Consider the following 25273-nt stretch of genomic DNA (forward strand, 5'->3'; position numbering starts at 1 on the left):
TGTCGTTCAACCTTGGAGCTTGTAAGTAATTTTGTTCCTTGAAGCCAAGGAGGTCGTAAGAGCTTGGAGGTCGTAATTACTTAAACGTTGTAAGGCTTTGATAGTAGCAAGACCATTGAGGTTGTTGTCTTCGAATGTGTGTAGGTCACTGAAGATCGTCTACAAGAACAAATATGGTTATTAGCTTAGTAAGGACTTGAACGTCGTAAGAATGTGAAAGTCGTATTAACTTGAAGATTGTAAGAGCTAGAAGGTCGTTTAATCTTCAAGGTCGCAAGACCTTAGAGTTCGTAAGAACCTAGCAGAGGCTTCTATGGGCCTTCTATGGGTGTGCCTTGGAGCTTGGTAGTAATTTTGTTTCTTGATGCCAAGGAGGTCGTAAGAGCTTTGAGGCCGTGATTCCTTAAACATTGCTAGGCTTTGATGATAGCAAGACCATTTAGGTTGTTGACCTCGAATGTCTGTAGGTCACTTGAGCTCTGAACGTCTTCTAGAACAAAAATGGTAAATAGCTTATAAAGGACTCGATCGTCGTAAGAATTTGAGCTTGGAGGTCGTTCAACCTTCAAAGTCGCAAACCCTACGAGATAGTAAGAACCTAGCAGAGGCCTTGGAGCTTGTAAGTAATTTTGTTCCTTGATTCCAAAAAGGTCGTAAGAGCTTGGAGGTCATTATTCCTCAAACATAGCAAGGCCATTGAGGTTGTTGAGCTCGAATCTTTGTAGGTCACTCTGATCGTCTTCAAGAACAAAAATGGCTAATAGCTTAGTAAGGACTAAAACCTCGTAAGAATTTTGTAAAAGCTTGGAGATCGTTCAACCATCAAGGTCTTAAAACCAACGAGATCGTCTAAACCCAGCCGAGGCCTTGATATTGGTGTGCCTTGGAGCTTGTAAGTAATTTTGTTTCTTGATGCCAAGGCGGTCGTAAGAGCTTGGAGGTCGTAATTCCTTAAACATTGTAAGGCCTCGGTGGTAGCAAAACCAATGAGGTTGTTGGTCTCGAATGATTTTAGGTCACTAGAGCTCTGATCGTCTTCTAGAACAAAAATGGCTTATAGCTTAATTGTAATTGTAGTTGTAAGAGCATGAAGGTCGTTCAATCTTCAAGGTCGCAAGACCTTAGAGATCCTAAAAACCCAGCAGAGGTCTTGATATTGATGTGCCTTGGAGCTTGTAAGTCTTTTTATTTTTTGATGCCAAGGAGGTCGTAAGAGGATATTGTTTAGACCTTGAAGTCGTTTAACCTTGAAGTTCATTAGACCTTGGAGGACGTTAGACCTTAGAGGTCGTTAGACCTTAGAGGTCGTTAGACTTTGGAGGTCATTAGACCTCGGAAAACTCTGCCTTGGAAATCGCAAAGTTCTCGAGTTCGTGAAGTCTTGAAAGTCGTTAGTGAACAGATATCGTGAGGTTCTTAAAGTAACAAGAACTTAGAGGTCGGAGGCTTTAGATATCGTATTGTTTAAAAAAACTTAATGTCTTGAAGGACGTTAAGCCTTGAAGCTCGTTAGACTGTTGAGTCTCTGAGGTCTTGGAGCTCGTAAGGCTTTGGATATTATAACATTTAGGATGTCGCAGGGCTTCGGAGGTCTTTTGACCTTGGGGTTGTAAGGCCTTCAAGATTAATAGGCTTTCAGAAAGGCTTATTTGAACCACTTTGAAAGTTAGTGATGCGGTTTAGAATATAAAGGTTAAACAAGACCTATTAACCGCCCTTTCCGCGCGTTACTTTCTAAACATCCTTCAGGTTTTGATTTAGTTTAAATTTTAGCAAAAGAACTTTTGGTTTTGGTCTCTTTTTTGTCTTCATCTGTTTGTGTTCAAACAGGCTATCTATATCTATCAAAACTGCCTGAAAATTGTTTTTGTAAAAGAGAGTATCAGTGGCTCCAAATAACTCATTTGAAGAAGTCTGAAATTTAATGGTAAGATTTTTTTAAGTATTCTAATGGACAGTTCCTCGGAGAAGTCTCCTGAGACCGTTAATTTTCCTTGTTTTTAAGAAGCGTCTCGTGTGTAGCCCTCTTATCAAAAGTTGTTGTAGCAAGTTAAAAAGAAATGTTAGCCTTAAAAATGCTGCAATGATCGAGGCTTCACTCCTAGTCTTCTTGACGTCAATGCTGAACATTTTATTTCATCTCAACTCTTCTAATCTCCGCGAGATTTCTAGGTCAGCTGGTTTTTTCCAATTGAAATATAATTCTTACACCGAATCAATAAAACAAATGTTTACTGAATAAACAGTTAATTTTACTGCAAAACTATTGGCAAAACGATGTGTGGGTTAGGAAATGGAGTCTAGGTTTTCGCACCAGCCTTAATAAAACTGTTCAATAAATTTACCTCAAACAACTTCTTTTAAGAGTGGCCCCGATTCGTAGGCGTTAGCTTGTTAAAATAAGTTTTATGAACCTGTTGTTCAACTGTTCAATGGTTAATCGATTTCGTTTGTAGAAGGGTGTGCAGTTAACAGATACCGTAAGGTGCTAATACCTACATTGTTTGATTTTTGTTCCCGTTTAACGACTTAACCGTTTGCAATTTCGAAAAGCTGGACCTCAGTCCAGTTCGGTCCAGAAGAAAGACCGAAACCGACCGTTTTTGTCCGAAAGTGCAACCGTAATCAATTCAGAGTGCTTTATTGAAGCGTTTTTACGATTATGGCATTTTGTTTTCACCCGGATAGTTCGAGGCTAACATTTTCAGCAGCAAAGGAATGCAACCGAAACCAGAATTTTACGACTTTGGAAAGATTTGTTTTATGACGACACCAGCTAGCCCAAGGCGGGCATTTTGGTTTACTAGTGTTCGATAAGTGGTTGTGGTTGGCCCGAAAAGCGGTGAAAAACATGTTAATAAGGATGATGATTCAATTTCTTCCGAGGGGTCTACGTCTTTGGGGAGAACCTCTAATGGGGCCAGATCGGTTGAATTTTGGCACGTGATTTACGATTGGAAGCAGACGGGAGTTATCAGTCGAGTCGGTATCCATTTGGGGCTGGAAAAGGAAAACTTTTATGACCTCCACCATAAAGATCACTATCGGATATGATGATTCTATTATTTTCCTGGTTTGAAATTCGGTTGGTAATCTTTTTGAATTCAGGTTAGTATTTTGTGGGGAAAGTTCCTCTAGCACGTTGATTGCCTATGAGAACAAATTGCAAGCTCATTTTCCTACGATTCTCACCGAAGAAAAAGTGGGAATCAAAGTTTGAGGAAATAGCCCAAATGGGGAGGAGGTCGGAAAAAAGCTGATCGTGTTGTACTTCGGAGCTATAAATCTCAATCTACAAGGCCCATATGGGGTCCGATAAGATCTGTTAACTACCTCGAAGAATGCTTATTTTGCATACAGTATAGAGAGGCGGCCTGCCATCTGAGAAGCTGCCGTCGATGAAAATAACACAGCAAGAGTGTTTGGAAATGAGATTCACCTCCGCACAGTTAAGGTAGAAAACTAGAAAGAGACTTCCCGGCAATCGGGGCTGTCGTTGTGGGAAAATACCATAATGGATTGTTAATTAGTGTCGACGGTTTTCAACAAGCAACTAATTGATGGGAGCTGGCCTATGCATACATTATTGTTTTTTTTTTAAATGGGGATCTAAGCCTATTTGAAACTATTGACAATAGCTATATTTGTAGTAAAAGCTGAATATAAACTTTAGAAAAATAAACGAGAAATGTTTAAAGGGTGTGAATTTGAAATTCAGATAATTTTTTTTTTTTGAAAAATCTAAAATAAGAATGAAAAAAAACGCTACAAAAAGTTCAAATGGCATTTATAATTTATATTTAAAAAAACCTTTGAACAGTTTTATGACGGTTGCCATATACGGAAAAAAGTTTACAAACGATATTTTTCCCTTACATGGCGACCGTCAAAATGAGTGCTCAACAAGCTAAAATACAGTCGCTTTTGAGACTATCCCGAATATTTTTTTTGACGGTCGCCATAGAAGAAAAAAAAACCTACAAATATATTATTTTATTTCTTGTATGGCGACCGTGAAAAAAATGTTCAACGAATTGAAAGGCAGTTGAATATTAAAATATTCCGAACATAATATTTTTCTTTTTTTTGTATTTTTTTCCTTATATGGCGACCGTCAAAATAATTTTTCAACAAGTTAAAATACAGTCGTATTTAAGGGTATCGAGAATAATTTTAATGACGGTCGCCATATAAGAAAAAAACAACGTACGAAATTACTATTTTCTTGTATGGCGACCGTGAAAAAATTGTTCAACGGGTTAGCATGCAAGCTGTATTTTATCCTAAGCATGAATTTTCTGACGGAATTCTACGGTCACCTGTTGGCAGACCACCGATTTGAAAAAATAAAATGCAACTCCCAGCTTTCCCAAACGTCCCCAAAATACCTTTCCAAACGACCGAGCCCCTTCAAAATCGAGGGTAGAGAAAAGACGTAAACCTTAAGTGACTTGTTTAAGCATTTTACAGCTCACTTGCCCGGGGAGGGGTTATATTTTCTGGAAGGTGCTGCTGCTGCTGCTTTGGGAATGTTTGGGATTACCGTTGGAGCCAAAACTTCATGCTTCAGCAGCAAAAAACGACACCAAAACGAGTAACACTCTCTTGCGCCAAACCATAACGCCAAGAAACGAGAACCCAATTTGGAAGCAAGCGAAACAAAGACCTTTTCCAGGACGACCGGTGACGGAAAAGGGGGCCTTTGGTTGCGGTGAAACGAACGAGCCGAAACCCCAGGAAGAACCTAAAGAATGTGTTAAAAGTGTCATATTATAATCATCCGTGCTCATTGACTCGGATAATACTTGGAAAAACGTCTCAATAAAACTGAGAATCAAGGCAGCAAGACGAGGCAACATAAAACACGACTCGTTTTCGGGTGAATATTTTTTTCAACTTATTTTTTTGGTGGGGATCCAAAGTGTCCAGTTTCGCGTGGAGAAGCTGCTTCCAAAAAAAGGAAGGTGGTGGCACCAACAACTAAAGTTTGGGACTCGGTTTCTCCAGCCAGATTTAAAGACTGCTAAGCGAACGAATAAAGGCAATCTTTTATTCAACTAATTTGATGTGTATAATTCCCGTGTTTACACATTTCAACTCAGCTGCTTCATCTACTAGCAGAGAGTTTTGTCCAACTGAAATACAGATGTAAGATTTTTTTTCTCTAATTCCATGAAATTCCACCGGTTTCAACAGTTTGTTCCAGCAGTGAGGATCAAGTGAAGTGAGTGACAGTTTAGAACAGCCCACCTTCTGTGAGTTTATGATTTGCTCTTTCAAACTTCGACTGCCGACAGAAAGCTTCTGTGGAAGTTTTGATACCATTCCGTCATCTCAATCGCATGTGTGGAGATCTTGTATGAAGTTGTTCATCTCAAGTGGACGGATTGAATGGATTCCCAGTGACAGCTGGAATTGGTTCCTCGATGGACACCCTTCTCAGTTTGATTGGATGAGGATTGGGATCTGAACGACGATGGATCGCGGTTATGATACGCAGCTCAACCGGGAGGAATGTTAATCCAATATTGATCATATTAGCGATCGGACAGCAGCAGCCGTATGAATCTTTAGGCCTCCCCGGGTGGTGGTTTGCAACCGAGCGTGGCGAACTAGAATAAGGTTGGGTTCTGGGAAGTGGAAACTAGATCACCGGATTTGGGTTGTTGATTGATGGGAAGCAACTTAATAAGAATTGGAACGATTCAAGCTGAATAAAAATGTTTTTTTTCCAAAAAAAAACTTTTGAATCTCAATATACTGTTAATTTTGTCATTTTTGCAATTTTTGTCATTTTTGTCAAATTTTTGATTTTTATAATGACTATCATTTTTGTCATTTTTGTAATTTTTGTAATTTTTGTCATTTTTGTCATTTTTGTCATTTTTGTCATTTTTGTCATTTTTGTCATTTTTGTCATTTTTGTCATTTTTGTCATTTTTGTCATTTTTGTCATTTTTGTCATTTTTGTCATTTTTGTCATTTTTGTCATTTTTGTCATTTTTGTCATTTTTGTCATTTTTGTCATTTTTGTCATTTTTGTCATTTTTGTCATTTTTGTCATTTTTGTCATTTTTGTCATTTTTGTCATTTTGTCATTTTTGTCATTTTTGCCATTTTTGTCATTTTTGTCATTTTTGTCATTTTTGTCATTTTTGTCATTTTTGTCATTTTTGTCATTTTTGTCATTTTTGTCATTTTTGTCATTTTTGTCATTTTTGTCATTTTTGTCATTTTTGTCATTTTTGTCATTTTTGTCATTTTTGTCATTTTTGTCATTTTTGTCATTTTTGTCATTTTTGTCATTTTTGTCATTTTTGTCATTTTTGTCATTTTTGTCATTTTTGTCATTTTTGTCATTTTTGTCATTTTTGTCATTTTTGTCATTTTTGTCATTTTTGTCATTTTTGTCATTTTTGTCATTTTTGTCATTTTTGTCATTTTTGTCATTTTTGTCATTTTTGTCATTTTTGTCATTTTTGCCATTTTTGTCACTTTGTCATTTTTGTCATTTTTGTCATTTTTGTCATTTTTGTCATTTTTGTCATTTTTGTCATTTTTGTCATTTTTGTCATTTTTGTCATTTTTGTCATTTTTGTCATTTTTGTCATTTTTGTCATTTTTGTCATTTTTGTCATTTTTGTCATTTTTGTCATTTTTGTCATTTTTGTCATTTTTGTCATTTTTGTCATTTTTGTCATTTTTGTCATTTTTGTCATTTTTGTCATTTTTGTCATTTTTGTCATTTTTGTCATTTTTGTCATTTTTGTCATTTTTGTCATTTTTGTCATTTTTGTCATTTTTGTCATTTTTGTCATTTTTGTCATTTTTGTTTTTTTTGGCATTTTTGTCATTTTTGTCAGTTTTGTCATTTTTGTCATTTTTGTCATTTTTGTCATTTTTGTCATTTTTGTCATTTTTGTCATTTTTGTCATTTTTGTCATTTTTGTCATTTTTGTCATTTTTGTCATTTTTGTCATTTTTGTCATTTTTGTCATTTTTGTCATTTTTGTCATTTTTGTCATTTTTGTCATTTTTGTCATTTTTGTCATTTTTGTCATTTTTGTCATTTTTGTCATTTTTGTCATTTTTGTCATTTTTGTCATTTTTGTCATTTTTGTCATTTTTGTCATTTTTGTCATTTTTGTCATTTTTGTCATTTTTGTCATTTTTGTCATTTTTGTCATTTTTGTCATTTTTGTCATTTTTGTCATTTTTGTCATTTTTGTCATTTTTGTCATTTTTGTCATTTTTGTCACTTTTGTCATTTTTGTCATTTTTGTCATTTTTGTCATTTTTGTCATTTTTGTCATTTTTGTCATTTTTGTCATTTTTGTCATTTTTGTTATTTTTGTCATTTTTGTCATTTTTGTCATTTTTGTCATTTTTGTCATTTTTGTAATTTTTGTAATTTTTGTCATTTTTGTCATTTTTGTCATTTTTGTCATTTTTGTCATATTTGTCATTTTTGTCATTTTTGTCATTTTTGTCATTTTTGTCATTTTTGTCAGTTTTGTCATTTTTGTCATTTTTGTCATTTTTGTCATTTTTGTCATTTTTGTCATTTTTGTCATTTTTGTCATTTTTGTCATTTTTGTCATTTTTGTCATTTTTGTCATTTTTGTCATTTTTGTCATTTTTGTCATTTTTGTCATTTTTGTCATTTTTGTCATTTTTGTCATTTTTGTCATTTTTGTCATTTTTGTCATTTTTGTCATTTTTGTCATTTTTGTCATTTTTGTCATTTTTGTCATTTTTGTCATTTTTGTGAATTTTGACATTTTCGTCATGTTTGCCATTTTTGTCACCTTTGTCATTTTTTGTCATTTTTGTCATTTTTGTCATTTTTGTCATTTTTGTCATTTTTGTTATTTTTGTCATTTTTGTCATTTTTGTCATTTTTGTCATTTTTGTCATTTTTGTCATTTTTGTCATTTTTGTCATTTTTGTCATTTTTGTCATTTTTGTCATTTTTGTCATTTTTGTCATTTTTGTCATTTTTGTCATTTTTGTGAATTTTGACATTTTCGTTATGTTTGCCAACGATGTAATGGAGTCTCTCTTTGATCATCAATAACGGCGCCGGCTACGTCCTAGTTGTCAATTGACAGTTTGGCAAACAGGCAAAAAAAATTTTCAGTTAGTAGTTAAAACAGAAAACCTTCATTCAAAAATGAAAATCGGGAAAGCTTTTTATGAAAGTACTTGTATTTCTCGGAGGATATAAATCAATTAATTTAAATATCCGTTCCATAATCAATGATGACCGCTACTCCTTTCAAAGAACTCGCCTCATTACAGTGGTATAATCAAAGTTTATTCACAACTTTCTGCATCGAAATCAATCATTAACCAACCTCAAAAGTGCCAAAACCGAACAAAATTCAATAGCTTCTCCATTCAGTACGATCGTTATCGATATCATTATTCATGTCTGCCTCGCGATTGATCATTTCCGTCGAACCATCAGTAGGCTCCAATTGATTGTTCCGCGGCCAAGTCCCTTGGTATGTAGTTTGTCTGCCCACCCTGGGCGACCACAAGCTAATTGAAAGGGCACAACTCGGTCAGCCAGCCGCACAAAAGCAACGGCAGCCGCTTCGTCAAGTGGTAATTGAATTTATCCAGCACTTCGGACCTCATTGAGCACACCGAGATAATTTACGAGAGCTGCGTCCCGACAAAACTCACCCGCTGATCATGGCGGCGGCCAGAACAATACTGAGCCGCTTCATGGCCACTGAACAACACTGCTCTTGATCTGATCTTTCGAAACCTACCCCGGGGTGCGCGCTAATTTGAGATCAATGGGCGGCGGCGGCGGCTGCGGCGGCTGCGGCGGCTGCGGCTATCCCGGTCAGCGGAACTCACCAATTATCCAAAGTTTTCGGCCGAAGACCACACCAGAGGCTCGGGCCGGCCACCCTGGGCTAATCTGAATCATCAAACCTATTAAGCTTCACCCGAAACAACCTCTAGAGATCCCCAACAGCCGATCCGATTTATCCCATTTTTGGAAGTTCTTCTCCTTGGCTCTCAAACACTCATCAACGCAGCGGTAATCAAATTAACCTTTCTTAGCACCAGGTGCGTGACTACTCTTCTGGGTCGATGCCCTGCCGGTTTTCGACACGGATTGCGCCAGCTAGAGCCGCCTTCCTTCGAAAGCGGCCTCCACCACTCGATTGCACGCGAGAAGTCGACAATTATTTTAATCACCCGCAACGATCTAATTGCACCCGATTAAATCAATAATAAAAATAAACCGAATGTCTACCATTTTGCCAAAGCACGTGGTGCGATAATGATCAGCAGCTTGTCCAACTTACTTTTGAGGCGGCAACTAGTGCAATTTGTTACGATTTGTACGCTGCAGCTCCTACACCGGCTAATTAGCACCCACGGAGCTGGAATTTCAAAAGCGACGCCGCCGCCTTCAAAAATTATGATTTCTGCAAAATGTCGACCCAAGCCGGTGTCATGCCGTGACAGACGATGCAGGGCGGCACTTTGGAAATGGGTACCAATTTTCTAAGCCGGTTAGTTTATTATGACAGGGTGCTCACCACGGTACTTGACAAACAAACACTCACTCAATCACACCAACAAATAAGCAGGTAAATACAAAATGTTTGCTCGGTTTTGCTCGGGCCTCGATTAGAATTTCAAATCGAAACACCACGCGCAAACAAGCAATATCAATTAGATTACTTCGGACAACCGGCCGTGTCGTGGCGAGGCCGATTTGAACATGGACATTGATGGCGGCAGACTACCAACCTCCTCTTACGTTATCCCTACTAGGTTGCAACTTCTAGGCAGCCTAGCTCACAATGTGCGAGCGTTGTTTCGTCGCAGCAGCAGCAGCGTATGAGTGATCGTGTCAATAGATATGCAAATCGAGCGGGCGCTCGCGAAAGTTACTCTGGAAGCATGTTCGAGCTCTGAGGTCGTGTGGCCACTCTGGTCGTCGTCGGTAGGCGGCTCTCACAAGACTCACTGGTGACAGCCAGTTTGTCTATTATTGGTGCCGAGCTTGATTTGTTTGTGGGCATCGACGAATGTTAATTACTCGCTGGATTGATGAACGATCATCACCAATTTCGATCTTCACTTTGAAAGCATTACGACGAAATCTTTTTGTTCTACACCCATAGAAGAGGTTTCAAAAATCCAATGCCTATTTAGCAAATCGCTGTGCCGAAAATGCGCTGAAAAGTGAACTATGCCAATGATGACATGGTTGGAAAAGCACTTCTGGCATAAAGACTCGAGCTCCAAAGCGAAATGGTACATAATCACTACATTCAAGCAAAACAAAGAAAACATTTTATAGGATTTTCATCCCATTGAATAATTCATCTCAAAAAAAAAATAGTAGGTATCGAGCTCACTGCATCTCATCTAGGCTTGACAGTCCACCATCTTACCAGCTTACTCAGTGCCCCATCTGAGTCGGTTAGCAAACGAAAGTTTATTATCATAGTTTTTCTACCACTGCCCAAAAAACGCACTCATTGACCGTCTGCCGATTGACCGGAGTTTTTTTTATCCTTTTTTGACTTTGGTGGAAAAGGTATGAAAATGAGATGAGATAGGCCGGAATGGGAAACTGTTTTCTATTGCCGGTCGGTTTGCCTGATTTTTCAGGGATCGCCTGATTTTGGAAGCCCATTCTGGTTACCTCCGTTTTTCGTTCATTTTTGTAAATTTCCCCTGATTTTTGTAAATATGATGCAAAATGGGTAGTACGGAACTCCATTAAAGATATTGGTGTAGGTCAAAATGTGGATTGACGACCAAAAACAGGTCCTCATTTCGGCCGAAATTTCCGTTTAAACGTTTAAACCACATACATATCCTGAATTTTATTTCTTATGTTCCTGAATTTTGGAAAAAAAAACGTTGAAATGTTGGGCAACCCTTTCTGTCCCAATTCGTGTGTCCTCTCAGAAATCGACAGAGCATGCACAATTCTGAGAGTAGAGTCACCGAACTAAGAAACAAACGATTAATTTCGGCGACACTCGAAAAACGACAAATATGCGCATTCGGCTTGCCCTACCGAAATCAGACCCCTGCAATGATACAGGATTTGTATATGTATCGTGTGACCAACATCTTTTAGCTATGTGTTGGTGAATCTCGTTTTTAAACTTTTTCCCCTCAGGTTAAAGCTTTTTTTGCCTTGAGCTTAAATCTGAGGAAAAAAGTTTAAATCTGAGAGATGTGCTCCACACGGATTGTTTTGTGCGATTAGATAAAATTTTTATAAACGTCGTTGCAACCATGGTGAACTGGCATCATGGCTGACTTCCGACCAAAACATATTAAGTCGTTTTATTTAAGCTTGCGCCAAGAAATTTTCTGATTTCAAATTCACATAAATCAACGTTGCCACAAATTCATTTGAATCATTTGTGTATCTCATTCTTGTCCGTAAGAGTATATTTCACGCGAACACAAACGATTGCTGGCGAAAACAGCAACACAAAAAAACATTTCCACCCCGACAGAGGGTGGTTTGTACAAAATATTTCGATCCCGACCGATTTTACTAAAACAGTTTGGGCGCTCATACAAGCAGTGCCATACACGATGCAAATCGTGTTCACAGCGACAAAATTTCATCGAATTTCATAGCATTTGTACCAATGTTGTGTAGTCTGTGGCCCGCTTAATGTATGTAGAGATACTCTGGTGGATAAAAATTTATGTGTGGCAACGTTGCATATAATACACTGTTATTTTTTTAAACACATCTGTCAAAAGTTCGGAAGTAAGTTCGGGATCGGAAGTCCGGACTTCCGAAGTAAAATTTAGTGCTGGCGCTATAATATATCATTACAGCCTTGTGGTTTTTATGTGCGCTTTCAACCGGTTCAATTGGCTCTGAGACAAACACGTGTCCCGAAGGATTTCCGTTTTGGATTGTGTTTGTATGCAGAGATGCCAATGTGCCTGATTTTCCAGGATCAGCCTGATTTTTCTAAGCTCAGCCTGACTGATAAGCCATTGAATTTCCCTGATTTTTGAAAATATGCCTGATTTTGTCTGATTTTTGCGAATGTGATGAAAAATGGGTATTAAGGAACTGGATTAGGTACCATTGCTGAAGTGAAAAAGTGAATATGTGGCTGAATCAAAGCGATCGAAAGATTCCCTTTAATTTTCATTTAAAAAAGAAATAAAGGGACTCTTATGATTGCTTTGATTCAGTAGAATTATTCAACCAAGTAGGCTCACACACAACACAAATAAGAGTGAAAATGTGGAGCGATGACCAAAAAAAAACGGTCATCATTTTGAGCGAAATTTCCATTACATTTGCGAAGCCTGATTTTGCTTGATTTTTATATCATCAGATCACTGATATAAAAAAAATGTTGGCAACCCTGCTTGGGGGAGTACCTTAGATTATTTCGTGGCACTCACCCGAGGCACTCATATGGTGTGTTTCTCTCTACCGATTAGATAATGCAAAATCGCCAGAGAGATCGTTACGATCACTCTGGCGATTTGAGTTACGTCACTGCCGATTAATGCTCAGTGGCAGAGATGCCAATGTGCCTAATTTTTTCAGGATTTGCCTGATATTTCGAGGCTCAGCCATTGAATTTCCCTGATTTTTGAAAATATGCCTGTTTTGTCTGATTTTTGCGAATGTGATGAAAAATGGGTAATAAGGAACTGGAATAGGTACCATTGCTGAAGTGAAAAAGTGGAAATGTGACTGAATCAAAGCAATCGAAAGATTCCCTTTCATTCTTATTTTTAAAAGGGAAATAAAAGGAATCTTCCGATTCCTTTGATTCAGTAGAGTTATTCAACCAAGAAGGTTCACAACACATATAACTATGAAAATGAGGAGCGATGACCACAAAAAAAAGTGTCATCAGTTCGAGCGAAATTTCCGTTACTTTAAGATTGCCTGATTTTGCCTAATTTATATTTCACCAGTTCCCTGATTTTTGAAAATAAATGTTGGTAGCCCTGCTCAGGGGGATGTAGGCTGACCTTGGCCTTGGGGCATGAGTAAAGTTGCCAGAAATTTTCTCGCACTCGTCCGGGCGGGAGAAATCCGTGCTATTTAATCAAAAAACATGACAAAATCCGGGCATTTGATTTCAAAATTTTCAATCCAAAAGCCAGCAATTATTGAACAAAAAAAAAACACTTGAAACATTTTCGTTTTCATCAAAACGCATCAGCGGAGTTTAAGTCATACTTTTGATTTCGAAAAAAAAATTTTCATAATTACTATGATAAAATTTGCTAGAAAAATTTCGCAATCATAAAAACTATCATTACTCAATTGCAGTGTTAAGGTTTGATTTTTTAAATAAATTGAATAAATCCGGGCATTTTTCAACGAAATACGGTCAACCGGGCTGAACCGGATCTTTCCCAAATTTTGTATCAAATATCTGGTCAATTCCCGTTAAATTCAGGCAATCTGCCAAGCTTGGTTATGAGTGGCTTCAACTGGTTTTTAGTGCCCATTTTTAGCCTTGAGTGTCTTAACTCTGGTTCTCACTGATCATTTCCGGTTCTAGATCACCATTTTTGGTCCAGAGAATCATAACTCAAGTACTGAGTAACTATTTTCTACCCAGACTGTACGTTTTCCGGCTATCGGTGACGATTTGCGGTTAAAAGTAGCTCGACTCTGATTTTGAGTAACCATTTCGTTCAAAAGGGTTTCAATTCTGATTTTGTGTAACCATGTTCAGCTCAGAGTAGCGTGATTCTGGTTTTAGTGACCATTTTTAGCACAGATTGTTCAATTTTGGTTTAATATGACCATTTTCGGCTGTGGGTTGCCCAATTCTGGTTCATAGGGGCCATTTTCGACTCGGAATGTAATAATTAAGATTCTGAATGATAATTTAGGGTTCAGATTGTTCTTCCCTTTTTTCTGAGTTCTCATTATCGACTATGCTTGGCCCAATCCTAGTTCTTAGTGATTGCTTGCAGCACAGACGAATTCCCAGCTTTGAGTGTCCTTATTCTTATTCGAAGTGATAATTTCCAATTCAAAGTGACTTAATTCTGGTTATAATTGACTTTTTTATGCTCTAAGTGGCCTTAGAGTCTTTCCGGTTTAGAAAGACTATTTTTAGATCTGAGTGGCCTAATTCTTGCATTAAAAGACCATGTATGACCTCAAATGAGCATATTCTTGTTTAAAGTAGCAAACATCTAGAAAAGATTGTTCCATTCTAGCATTCAAGTTTTAAAGAAAGAGTTTAACTTGTTCCTGAATGCAGAATCAGAATTTAATTTTAGGTAAAAAATAAATTGGTAATATTATAACTAAATGATAAACACCTTAAACAGTAAATGAAACATGAATTTAAGCCTGATTTTGAAACTTGATCCTTAAAATAATTAGAGAAGGCAATCAGAATCCAACTATTTTGAAGTATATATCAGTCAGAAAATGAAATTTCATACTGAACCTATCCTGACTGAATAATTTGAATTTGAAATCTTATTTTAAAATATAAGTCTGAATTCTAAATCTAAAATCTTGTAAATTTATTTTTCGACATATCGGTGAAATGTAGTTCTGAAATTGATAAAGATGGATAGAGAAGTGAGGAGAAATACGTGTTCACCACATGTAGACTTCAGACCAACCAGATTTCATTGTATAGGTTAACTTAAAGGCTTTTCAACATCTGTAAATTTTCTCCTCACTTCTCTATCCATCTTTATCAATTTCAGAACTACATTTCACCGATATGCCGAAAAATGAATTTACAAAATTAACTAACGGTGGTTAACTTATCTTATAAATCTAAAATCTGAATCGTTTGTTTTGAGTTCAGAACCCTGAGTTTGCTTCTAGAAGCTAAAAATGTGTGCATTGAATCTGTAATCTGTAATCGTACGTATGTGTAAAGTTTCGTGATCGAATTTTCAAAACCGACCATAGACATTTTGTAGATTGACTTAACAAGTTACCTGTGTTAAAATTTGGCTCAATCGGACTTGATTTTTGAGTGCCTCAAAGCGCTCAAAGTTTAGGTATTTTGACCCTAAAAAATCACCAAAGGGGGGCAAAGGAAATCGGAAAAATCGAAATTTTAATTTTGATGCCAAATGACATAGAAATGCATGAAACGTTGAGATATGGTTTATCTCGAAAAAAATATTATTGGCTTAAAGTCGACCTTCTGGGACTAAGTCGGGTTTCAAAAATACGGCCAGTCCGAAATACCATAGGGTCGATTTTGGACCAAAAACTTTTTTTTTTTTGGGATAACACCAGATCTCGACCCTTCGTGCACTTCTAAGTGATTTGGAATCAAAATCAAAATTTCAATATTCCGAATCTTTTTCGGTCCCCCTTTGGTGATTTTTAGAATTTTAAAGTCGATTTTTGACAATTTTTTCCGATATCCTTGGTCCCCCGTTTGAGAATTTTTGAAGGTAAAAACCGAAATTTGAGCACCCCTAAATCAAGTACGATTGAACAGAAATTTTGCGCAAGTAAATTTTTTTTGTCCAATCTACAAAATGAATAAGGTTGATTTTCAGGATTCGATCTGACCCATTTGGCTACATACATCCGAAAAATCTAGTCTTTCATTGATATAAAATACCGAGAAAAAGTAGAGAACGAAATTGGAATTCTTAAAAGAACGTAAAATTCTTCAATTCAATCTTTAGTTTAAATTGGACGCCTCTGTCATAGTCTAAGCAGTGGTCTAAGCATAAAATGTATTCCAATAATCTGAATATTGATTTATCCTTGTTGTTCTCATTTTTAGATCTGATACTAAAATTGCAATCTGAAATTTGAACCTGAAGTTTGAATAACAAGCCACGTGATGAAATTTGTAGCTGAAGTCGGCATCGGGAGCAGCAGTCTGAGATGGAGATAGGGGAAATGAAATCTGAATCAGATTTCGAATTATAATCTGTGAAAATACTGTATCACGCCTGAATATGACATCCGAAATTGGAATCTAAATGAATTGAAACTTCCGTGGATTCAATCTGTAGTCTCTAAATCTAGCTCGAAGGACCATAAGCAATGCGTTGTTTTTTTTTCACCCGGTGGTAGCCCTCTATTCGTATTACAATTTTTGTTAAATGAAGAAAAATTTACTACTACAAAAAAATTACTCAAAAACTTCTGTTCGTTCATTTCCCGGTTCCAATTTGATGAAAACGTAGCCCTAAAGTTGGTCGACCCCGCTAATCGGATGTCGACTGCCAAATCACTACCGCAAGCAGGAAAAAATACCACGGTACCTAACTATTCAAAGCAAAAGGCGTTAAACGCACAACCGACACGGTGCTAATCTGCTCGTTGTGTTTGTGTCAACAAGATTCCGGCCGGACCATCGAACGGTTTTCCTTTTTATCCCCTTTCCATTGAGACATCCCAAACAAGAAATTTTACAGCAGCGACGACGGGCGCGCGCGCTTGTTTGGCAATAAATCACTGATTAATACGTGAATAAATATTATTAATAACGCAATAAATAAACTAGTTTCTCATCGACAAACGAACGATGAACGCAACAGCATCTCGCGGGTTTCGATCCGCCCGCGATAACGCGCAAATGTCTTGTTTTCGCGGCAGCAAGTTTTTCACCATTTTTCGTTTGCTTTCGCTTCATTTCAGGTGTCTGCACTAATGCGACCGCCCCCTCAGTTTCGTCGATCAACCGGATCCTGCGGAACCGGGCGGCCGAAAGGGCAGCGGCCGAGTTTGCCCGGGCCGCCGGCTATGGGCTGTACCCACCGCCACCATATGCCGGGTTTCCGTGGCCAGGTCCTACGCATCTGTGGCCTCCGGGCCAGGGCCAAGGGCTGCCGGGAATGACCCCACCCGGAAGTAGTAGCAATTCGACGCCGGTCACCATGGGATCGCCGAGTTCCGGGTCCCACGATACCTTGGGAAGTCCCGATGGCAATCGGTTTGTTGGTAGGTTATTTTGGAAGTTAGTGGAAAAGAGTTGTTTGTAATTGTTATTTTTTTTTTCTTAATCCGGCAGATATCGAAGGTGAAGACTCGAATAGTTTAGACGGCGATCAACCAAAGTTTCGGCGAAATCGGACCACGTTTTCGCCCGAGCAGCTGGAGGAGCTGGAGAAAGAGTTCGACAAGTCCCACTACCCCTGTGTGAGCACCCGGGAGCGTTTGGCCTCCAGAACTTCACTGAGCGAGGCTCGCGTTCAGGTTAGTACTCAAGACCCTAGTCTTAAGTGGTTGACTAATGCTATAACTTGAACTACTAGGTTTGGTTTTCCAACAGACGGGCGAAATGGCGACGTCATCAAAGAATGAATCTTTTAAAAAGGTCCAGTTCGCCGAGTTCCCGAGCGGGGGCAGCAAGTTCCGCTTTCACCCCTGGATCCCCACCGCCTCCGGGCCAGGGCCAGGGCTCGGGGTCAGCTTCGGGCAGCAGCAGCGGCATTCTCCACCAGCACCACCATCCCTCCTCGTCCCATCTGGCCGGACTCACACGATCGACCTCACCGCATCATCTGGGAGTGGGACAGGCTCAGGCAGCGGCAGCAGCAGTGGCAGCAGCTCAGGCGGCATCATTAGTCACAGCATCAACTCCATTATTAATGGGCGGTGAGCACAGTGCATTCCGATCCCTGGTCCCGACCTCGGCGGCAGCTCTCTTCGCCGGTCTGTCCCGTTCATATGCGGCGGCCGCAAATACAAGCTGCAGCTCGAACCAATCAGCCAGCCCCATCCCCAGCGAGTCGGACGAAGAAATCAACGTTCACGAGGATGACTCGGACATTGAAGTCTCCAGCCGCAACGGAGAAGGATCTACAACACCCCTGCAGCTGACCAAACACGAACGGCGCTAAAAATCGGTATAGTACCCTCACACACACTCTCAAAACATTCCCCCTAGTTATTTTGTAAATAACCCAAAAAAAACTGTCCCTCATCCAAATGCGTACAAACTTTAACAATACCTAAGTAGGCATTCTATTCTCGACATGGTGCAATTCGGACAGCGCTTTCCTCCATCATTGACTGACTGATAGACCGACAAAAACAACCAATATGGCCGACACCGAAATCCATTTCCCCGGACACCCATTCGCGTTACAATGTGTCGTTTGTCCGCACTCAATAATGTGTGCGGAAACCTTACAAATCATTTCTTCACCCATCGTCGTCGTCGTAAGGCGTAAGCACGATTACCCCTCGGTTTCTGGTCTGTTTAGGTTTTTTTTTTCTTAGATTTTTCGTTTTTCGTTCTCCCCTACGTGGGTAAATTACCCGCATCGAATTCCTACAAGTCCACAACAGTCAGTGGACGACTCACTCCCATTCCTACTTTGAAATAACAGCAAAAGCTGATAAAAATACGCGGAATGTAATCGAGCTCCGCTTTTGCTGGCTTTGCGTGCTTGCTTGCTTGCCACCGGATTACGCCCTGTTCCCGGCTTTGGTGTAATGGTTGCGGACTTAGAGGGAGGGGCCCTTTTCGATTAGTGACGGACGGCGACGCTGCTGAAAATGTGGCGCCATCTGGCCTTCACTACTTCCGTTACTCGGATTAGTTTCGTTATATTTGGATATATCAATGCTTTTAAGTTCGGAAAACTGGGTTACTAAATTTGAAATAAAAACAAAAACAATAAAAAAAAATAGCACTAATTGCAATCCACAGATGCAGATCTCTTGAAAAAATCTTGTGAAAAAAAGTCCATGTGTGTATGGTTTCCTACACTCAAAACTAAACTTATCCATACTGGTAATGATGTATTATGTAGATTTTTTTTGTGCAGTGTTGTTTTAAGATCCCTAGGCTTTGTGGTTCTGGAACTTATTCTGAAATTCAAAATCATTAGTATTTTTTCTCATTTTTTAAATACCAACTTAGGCACAGTTTCTGATTTCACTCTTTTTAACGAAAAAGTTTTTCATCTCATCTTTCAATTTCCTTTATGACCGAAAAGATTATTTTTTAGACAGAACTTCGTTTTGAAGCACTGATTGCAATGATTGCAATCAACAGATGCAGATGCTTTCAATCTAAACGTAAAGTTTGGAATGTTATTTGAAGTTCAATCTTTGCTTCTCGATAAAATTTATTTATTCAAAAAATATCATGAATAAATTTTTATGCGTGTATGGTTCCCTACACTCAAAATAAAACCCATTTAAATTGTTAGTGATGTGTTGTGAATATTTTCCTGTCCAGTGTTGCAATTATAAGATGATTAGATTTTGTGGCTTTGGAACTTGTTTAAAAATAAACTTCCAATTCTTCATGATTTCCTTATAAGTGTATTTATATCTCAAATTTTAAATACAAACTTAAGCATACTGGTTTTAATATCAAGTTTTGTATGAGAAATTGCAAAGAAAATTCTTTATTTCAAAAGTTTTCAATTTTCATTTTTAAATTTGCTTTCAGACAGAATAGAGCTTTTTTAGCGAGATCTTATTGCCTTGAAAAAAAACCTTTTTTGTAAACTTATTAAATTATTCACATTTTTTTGAACTAATAAAAATTGGATTGCTAGGATATTTTTAATTTAAGTTTTTATTTAAAAACTAAAAGTGTTCTTATTGATAAAATAAGTTTTCATCAATTTATTCAACCTACATGATTGGTAGAATTTATCATCAAGAAGGCCATGACTAGCTGGAAACTGACGTGCTTTTTTCGCTCCTTCGGTACAAATTTTTGTATTACAATAATATTCCGTTATTGTTTTCTATTTAATATAGAGTAATTGTTTTTCGATCGAATGATCAGCTATATTGGTAAAAGAAGCAGACCTTTGGAAGAATTTAACTCTTAACGATACGTATTAGGTGTTGTGGTATTAAATATTTACATTTACAGCTGACTGTGAACTGAATTTGATGCATGATTTGAGAAGTATACTTAGGTTGCCAGATTGCCCGATATTATCCGGGTTTGCCCGGATATTTGATACTAAATATCAGAGGTCGGCATTAAAACGCTATTCGCTTGTTAGTCCGCTACATTTTTGATTTAATATTTATTTTTTAAATTTATTTCTGAAGAACTTACGGCTCAAAAAACTCCATCACTTTATAGAAAGTAACATTTATCGACATTCCTACTTGAATAATTGCACCTAGTAGAGTTTGTTTATCCTTTTTTTTTTTTTTCAACTGAAATCACGTAAAAACATAAATTTGTCGACAAAAAAGTAGCGACTAATTAGCGATAAGCGATTTAACGCCAGACACTCGAAAAAAGCATGTATCAGCATTCTTCCTTGACTGATTCAAGAGGTGATGTTTGTCTATCTGCTGGTACAAAAGTTGGGTGAAAAAATAGATTAATACGATAATTATCTAACAAAAACGGAGCAGACAAATTAGCGATAAGCGCTTTAATGCCGAACACTGCTAAATATGAGAACAGTCCGACCCAGCCCGGTTGCCCGGATTTAATTGAAAAATGCCTGGATTTTGTCCGGATTTTTTCACTTTATTTGGCAAGTCAAACAAAAATAAATAAATTGTGTAGAGAACATTTTTTGTTTAGCGACCAATACAAAAAATTTCGAGCAGATTTTGCAAAAATAATCATGAAAGGTTTTTTTGATGCCTAAAATACGATTCAAAATCTGTTTATGAGTTTTGATGAAAAAAATATTTTTTTTCAATTTCTCAATTTTTAATTTTTTGGTCGTCAATTTAGAAATAAAAAAAAAGGAAAAATATTTTTTTCAATTTCCCAATTTTCAATTTTTTTGGTCGTCAATTTAGAAATGAAAACATTCTGGCAACCTTACTCTAGACTTAAATCAACATTCACATAAATTATACCCGACATTGTAATTGCCCGTCGAAAAAAAGATCGGTTCCGTCCATTAATGCAAACAAGAGTTGTGTTTATTTTTTACGTTGCATACATTTGACAGTGATTATGATTTATCTTCTTCTTTACTCTGGCTTGGAGCGGGGAGCTCCTAATGGAGGACCAGTGGTGACTGAGACTATATGCCCAGTGATTTTTTTTAAAGGTGATATTTTGATCAAATTGGGTTAAAAAAAACCTGAAAAAACATTGATTGAAGATGTATATTTTTTTTTTTTTGTTAAACTGGTTTTTTTTTTCTCAGAAAAACATTGGTAATTAATTATCTATGTTTAAGTCCCATGTAAAATTTCAGTTTTTATTCCTTGTATAGATTTGTGCAACAACGTAAAATCCATAAATCTTCATTTTGGAAGATCATAGGAAAACTTAAAAATATTGAGAGTCAAAAAGTAGTTTTTTTTTTAATAAAATCTTAATTTTTTTTTTCTGTGCATGATTTTCTACACTCAAACAAAATTTACCTAAAATATACATAACACCCCATATAGATTTTATGCATAAAATAAACGTAAATTGGAAGCGGAGATTGCAGGTTCATGTCCTGCCGTTGAGCCATTGTATCTTTTTCGAAACGTAAATTCATATAACCGTCACGTGAAGTTCACTCACATTATTGCCTGGACAATTTTACAATACTGTTTATGTTATTATCGACAGTCTCTGTTGTTGTTTTTTCGATGTTTAAGTGAGTTTTAAATGAATTCAATTTGTTCAAACAACTTTGTTTTTCGATTCAGCAATAACAAATAAGCTTGAAATGAAGTTTGTCTTCCAAAAAGTTGGATTTTCTTACTCTTGAAATTCATTTTTTGCTAACATGAGAAGACGCTAAGTATTTCTTAACTAAAGTTCTAACCATTTCGAAGTAAAAAATTCTCAATCTATTGACAAGTTCAGGTTTAAAATGGCAGGCTTTGCTTGCTAGACCTTTAATATTTTTATGAAATCTTTTTCCAAGATTATAATTCAACAAAATCATTGGCCATGCCAAATCAGTTTTTTTTCGTTTTTTCATTTTTTTATTTCTATTTTACAATTTATAAATGTTGTTAAACACGCTAAAATTTCGATTTTTTTGTGTATAACATCTCGAATATTAACATTTTCTGAGGTATAAGTTGGGTATGTGATTTGTTTAAATAAAATATGCTGCAAGAATCAAGAAATATTTAAAATTGCAAGTTTTTTTTTTCAAACTTTCAGTACATCTCTGGTGATTTAAAAATGAAAAATTTAGTTTTCTCGTATAAATTTCCCTAACAAATCAAAACTCGTGGCTCCAACTCAGGACTACATGAATTGCCTTCAAATTTTGTGTTGCTTTTTTGACAGTAAAACAAATAAAAAAGTTGAAGTTGTGGGAAGTGTATAAATATATGATGTTTTTTATATAAAGCTGTCAGCGGTTTAGTGAAGAATGTTTTAAAATGTAGGTGAATTAATACTTTTGAAACAAAAAACGTTAGGTACTTGATTGTTTTTGAATTTCGTTCGTAAATAAATCTTAAATTAAATTCAGTAAACAGAAAAATTCTCTTTTAAATAGGTTTTTTTTTTCATTTCAAAAGACCATTTTTTTTCAGTGCGTGCATATGATAGCATGCAAAATTTTGTTTTTCAAGCTCTAGTTGAAAATGGCAAATCGAATTTGTACCGGATATCATACCAGTTAGTATCAAATTTAATATGATACGTCATGGAAATTAGGCAGAAGCATATGTGAAATCCTTCTTTTTTCTCTTTGAGTTTAAACATCACGAGGAGAGGATGGTTAAAAATCATTCAAACTTTCAATGAATTGGAACAAATTAGACAAAAGCTTGCATGTAAAACAATCTACATGACATAAAATTTGAAAAAAAATCGGGTCTTAGATTGAAAATAAAAAAAAAAACAAAACAACAAACTACACAAAACCAAGAAAAATCGGATTTTTTTAGATCGAATATTTGAAAAAATCTCGATTAAAAAAGGTGATACAATTCCTATCTTCTACAGTTTGGCTGTCTATAGAAAAAAAATTACAAGCCATCAAAATAGACATTGTAGTCCCTTGTTATTAAAATTTGGTTCGAATCTTTAGATATTTTGATAGGTACATTTTTGAAAAAAAAACTGCGATTTCAGGTAGAATTTGATTGGAAATAATTTTGAGTGCAGAAAGTTATGCACTCAGAGATACATTAAAAATATTTCTCGTACCGTTCAAAAAGGCCGGAATGAATATAAAATTCTTCTTTTGCTTCCCCCCTGTCATTTTCCAAAAATCCAGAAGAGAGAAATAAATAAAGTTTAAGGACTTTTAATTGAAAAAAATTATATTTTTTTTCGAAAATTCAAACAGTTGACTGTTTTAATTTTCGTTACAAATATAACAATTTTCAATAAAACTTTCTTAATATTCTTTTTCCTCCTTTTGGATTTTCGCAAAACAGATGGTGGAGGGAGGGGGGGGTGGTTTACAAAAGAAGAATTTTATATTTATTCCGGCCTTATTTAAAGGAAAAAGAAATAATTCTAATGTAAACTTTTCAAGTTTTTTCTCTGAGTGCATAACTATCTGCACTCAAAATTATTTCCTATCAAATTCTACCTTAAATCACGGATATTTTTCCCACCAATTTATCTATCAAAATTTCTAAAGATTCGAAACAAAATATTAAAAACGAGGGACTACAATGTCAATTTTGATGGCTTGTTACTTTTTTCCTACAGTCATCTGAAAAGTTTTCCTGAAATTTTTCCTAATTTTTCATTATAACATTTTTATGACTTTCTTATCAGTTGTTATTTTGATACCATTTTTAAATCTAATGACAACAAAAGGTGTCCAAAAATGTAATTCGGATTCAGTTTTTTTCATATGAAAATTTTAAATTCACACAACGAGAACTCAGATCTCGAATCTTTTTCCTTTTATCCGGTTCTCTTTTTTTTATTCTGTATCATCGATAATTCTTTGGATTGGATTTTTTTTTTAAATTACAATGAAAAAACATATGGTTGTTGTTGGTCTTTCACGAATTTTCGCTGATGGAGGAAAGCTGTCTTGAAACAAAAGTGTAATTATTGCTGTAAATTTCAATCGAATTCGAATCTCCAAACAAGCAAGAGGCAAACCTTAGAATTATGTTCCTTCATCCCATTTTCCCCTGTCCCAAATCTACTGTAGTAAAAAACACCATCAAATATATCAAACAAAAGTACTACTACTATAATAGACCTCTAGTAGCTATGGCCCGAATCTGATTTGTATCAAACAAACTAGTACTATTAGTGATAATTTGTGTAAATAGTTAGAAACTTCCTCATTAGCTACTGTGTAATGAGTTCGTCACCCTTTAGGATATTTATCATGAAGGGGCGAACGTTTCGCGTGATAGCTAACTAAGTAGTAGAAGATCAAGAAGCCCCACACACACCTCACGACAAAGCCTAGGCGCTAATCAGGCTCGGTTTGCGCGAAAGTCATGTAAAACGACGACTCCATCCATTCGAAGACAGAAAGAAAAGTGCAAACACAACCAGCAAGTCCAATCTAAATCCATAAATTAATTAAATTTGCAAGCAAAGAGTAGGACTGGTACTGAACCCGACTTAGAGGAAGTCAAAAGAGCGTGAAAAAATCGGATGCAAAAAAACAGAATAAGCGCACCCAACTCGGACTGGGTTGGATTGAACGAACGTTACGCAGTGTCGAGCAACAATCACACAAGGCATGTTAGGCAAAGTATTAAGTTTTAATTAAATTATCCTATTTTATTCAGAGGCGATAAGAAAAACACAACAAAAGCAAACTTCTAAAGTATAGGTAGGTACGAGTGAGCGAGGGTGTTGTAAATATGAAGCAGGCATGATTTAGTGCGAATGTGGAAAATTGTAAACAGAAAAAACTGAACGATCTGATTGGCTGTTAGCTTAAGTAGTAAGACAGAGATGCTAAGTTTTCAACAATGTAACTGAGAAAAAATACACTTCAACACGTCATTATCATCAAAAGCAGCAAGCAACAAGCAGTACTATTAGCAATGTACATCAAAAAGTAGCGGTACCTAAACATCGATGTCGATTAAGAAAATTTGTGTGTTATTAGTCGTTAAGTAAATGAAATTTATTTTAAAACCTATTGTAAAGCCTAGGCAAAAGTAATGGTCGAAGATAATGGAGCAAAATTTGAAAATTTAAATTGACATGTGTATTTGTTTTACTTTAAAAACCATATCCGGAAAACTCCTGCAGAATACGAAAAAGAAGAAAAACGGTTCAAGCACCCATGTCCCATGTCGGAATTGGGTTAATCTCGTGAAATAGGCTTATAAATAAGTCAATTATCGCTCGTAGTAATAGTTCGACATGCCCCTCGACGGGCTTTCGAAATGCAGGTCATCGAAGGGATTTCGCTTCAATCAGTG

General features: G+C 36.6%; 1 protein-coding gene across 3 annotated transcripts in view; it reads left to right on the forward strand.

Moving 5' to 3' along the window:
* Nucleotides 1-25023, forward strand: part of LOC129746925 (paired box protein Pax-6-like) — a 145148-nt gene extending 120125 nt beyond the window's left edge. The window contains exons 4-7 of one of the 3 annotated variants that reach the window (XM_055740868.1): nt 16643-16945; nt 17016-17200; nt 17260-17853; nt 24207-25023. In XM_055740868.1, the coding sequence (XP_055596843.1) occupies nt 16643-16945; nt 17016-17200; nt 17260-17847 (1076 nt within the window). In that variant the 3' untranslated portion in view covers nt 17848-17853; nt 24207-25023. Of the gene's footprint in view, nt 1-16642; nt 16946-17015; nt 17201-17259 lie in introns of all 3 variants that reach the window. The other 2 variants (XM_055740867.1, XM_055740869.1) reach the window with 2 other exon arrangements.
* The last annotated feature ends 250 nt before the right edge of the window (nt 25024-25273 follow it).

Source organism: Uranotaenia lowii, chromosome 2, assembly GCF_029784155.1.
Source record: "Uranotaenia lowii strain MFRU-FL chromosome 2, ASM2978415v1, whole genome shotgun sequence".
In the NCBI taxonomy this organism is placed as follows: Eukaryota; Metazoa; Arthropoda; class Insecta; order Diptera; family Culicidae; genus Uranotaenia; species Uranotaenia lowii.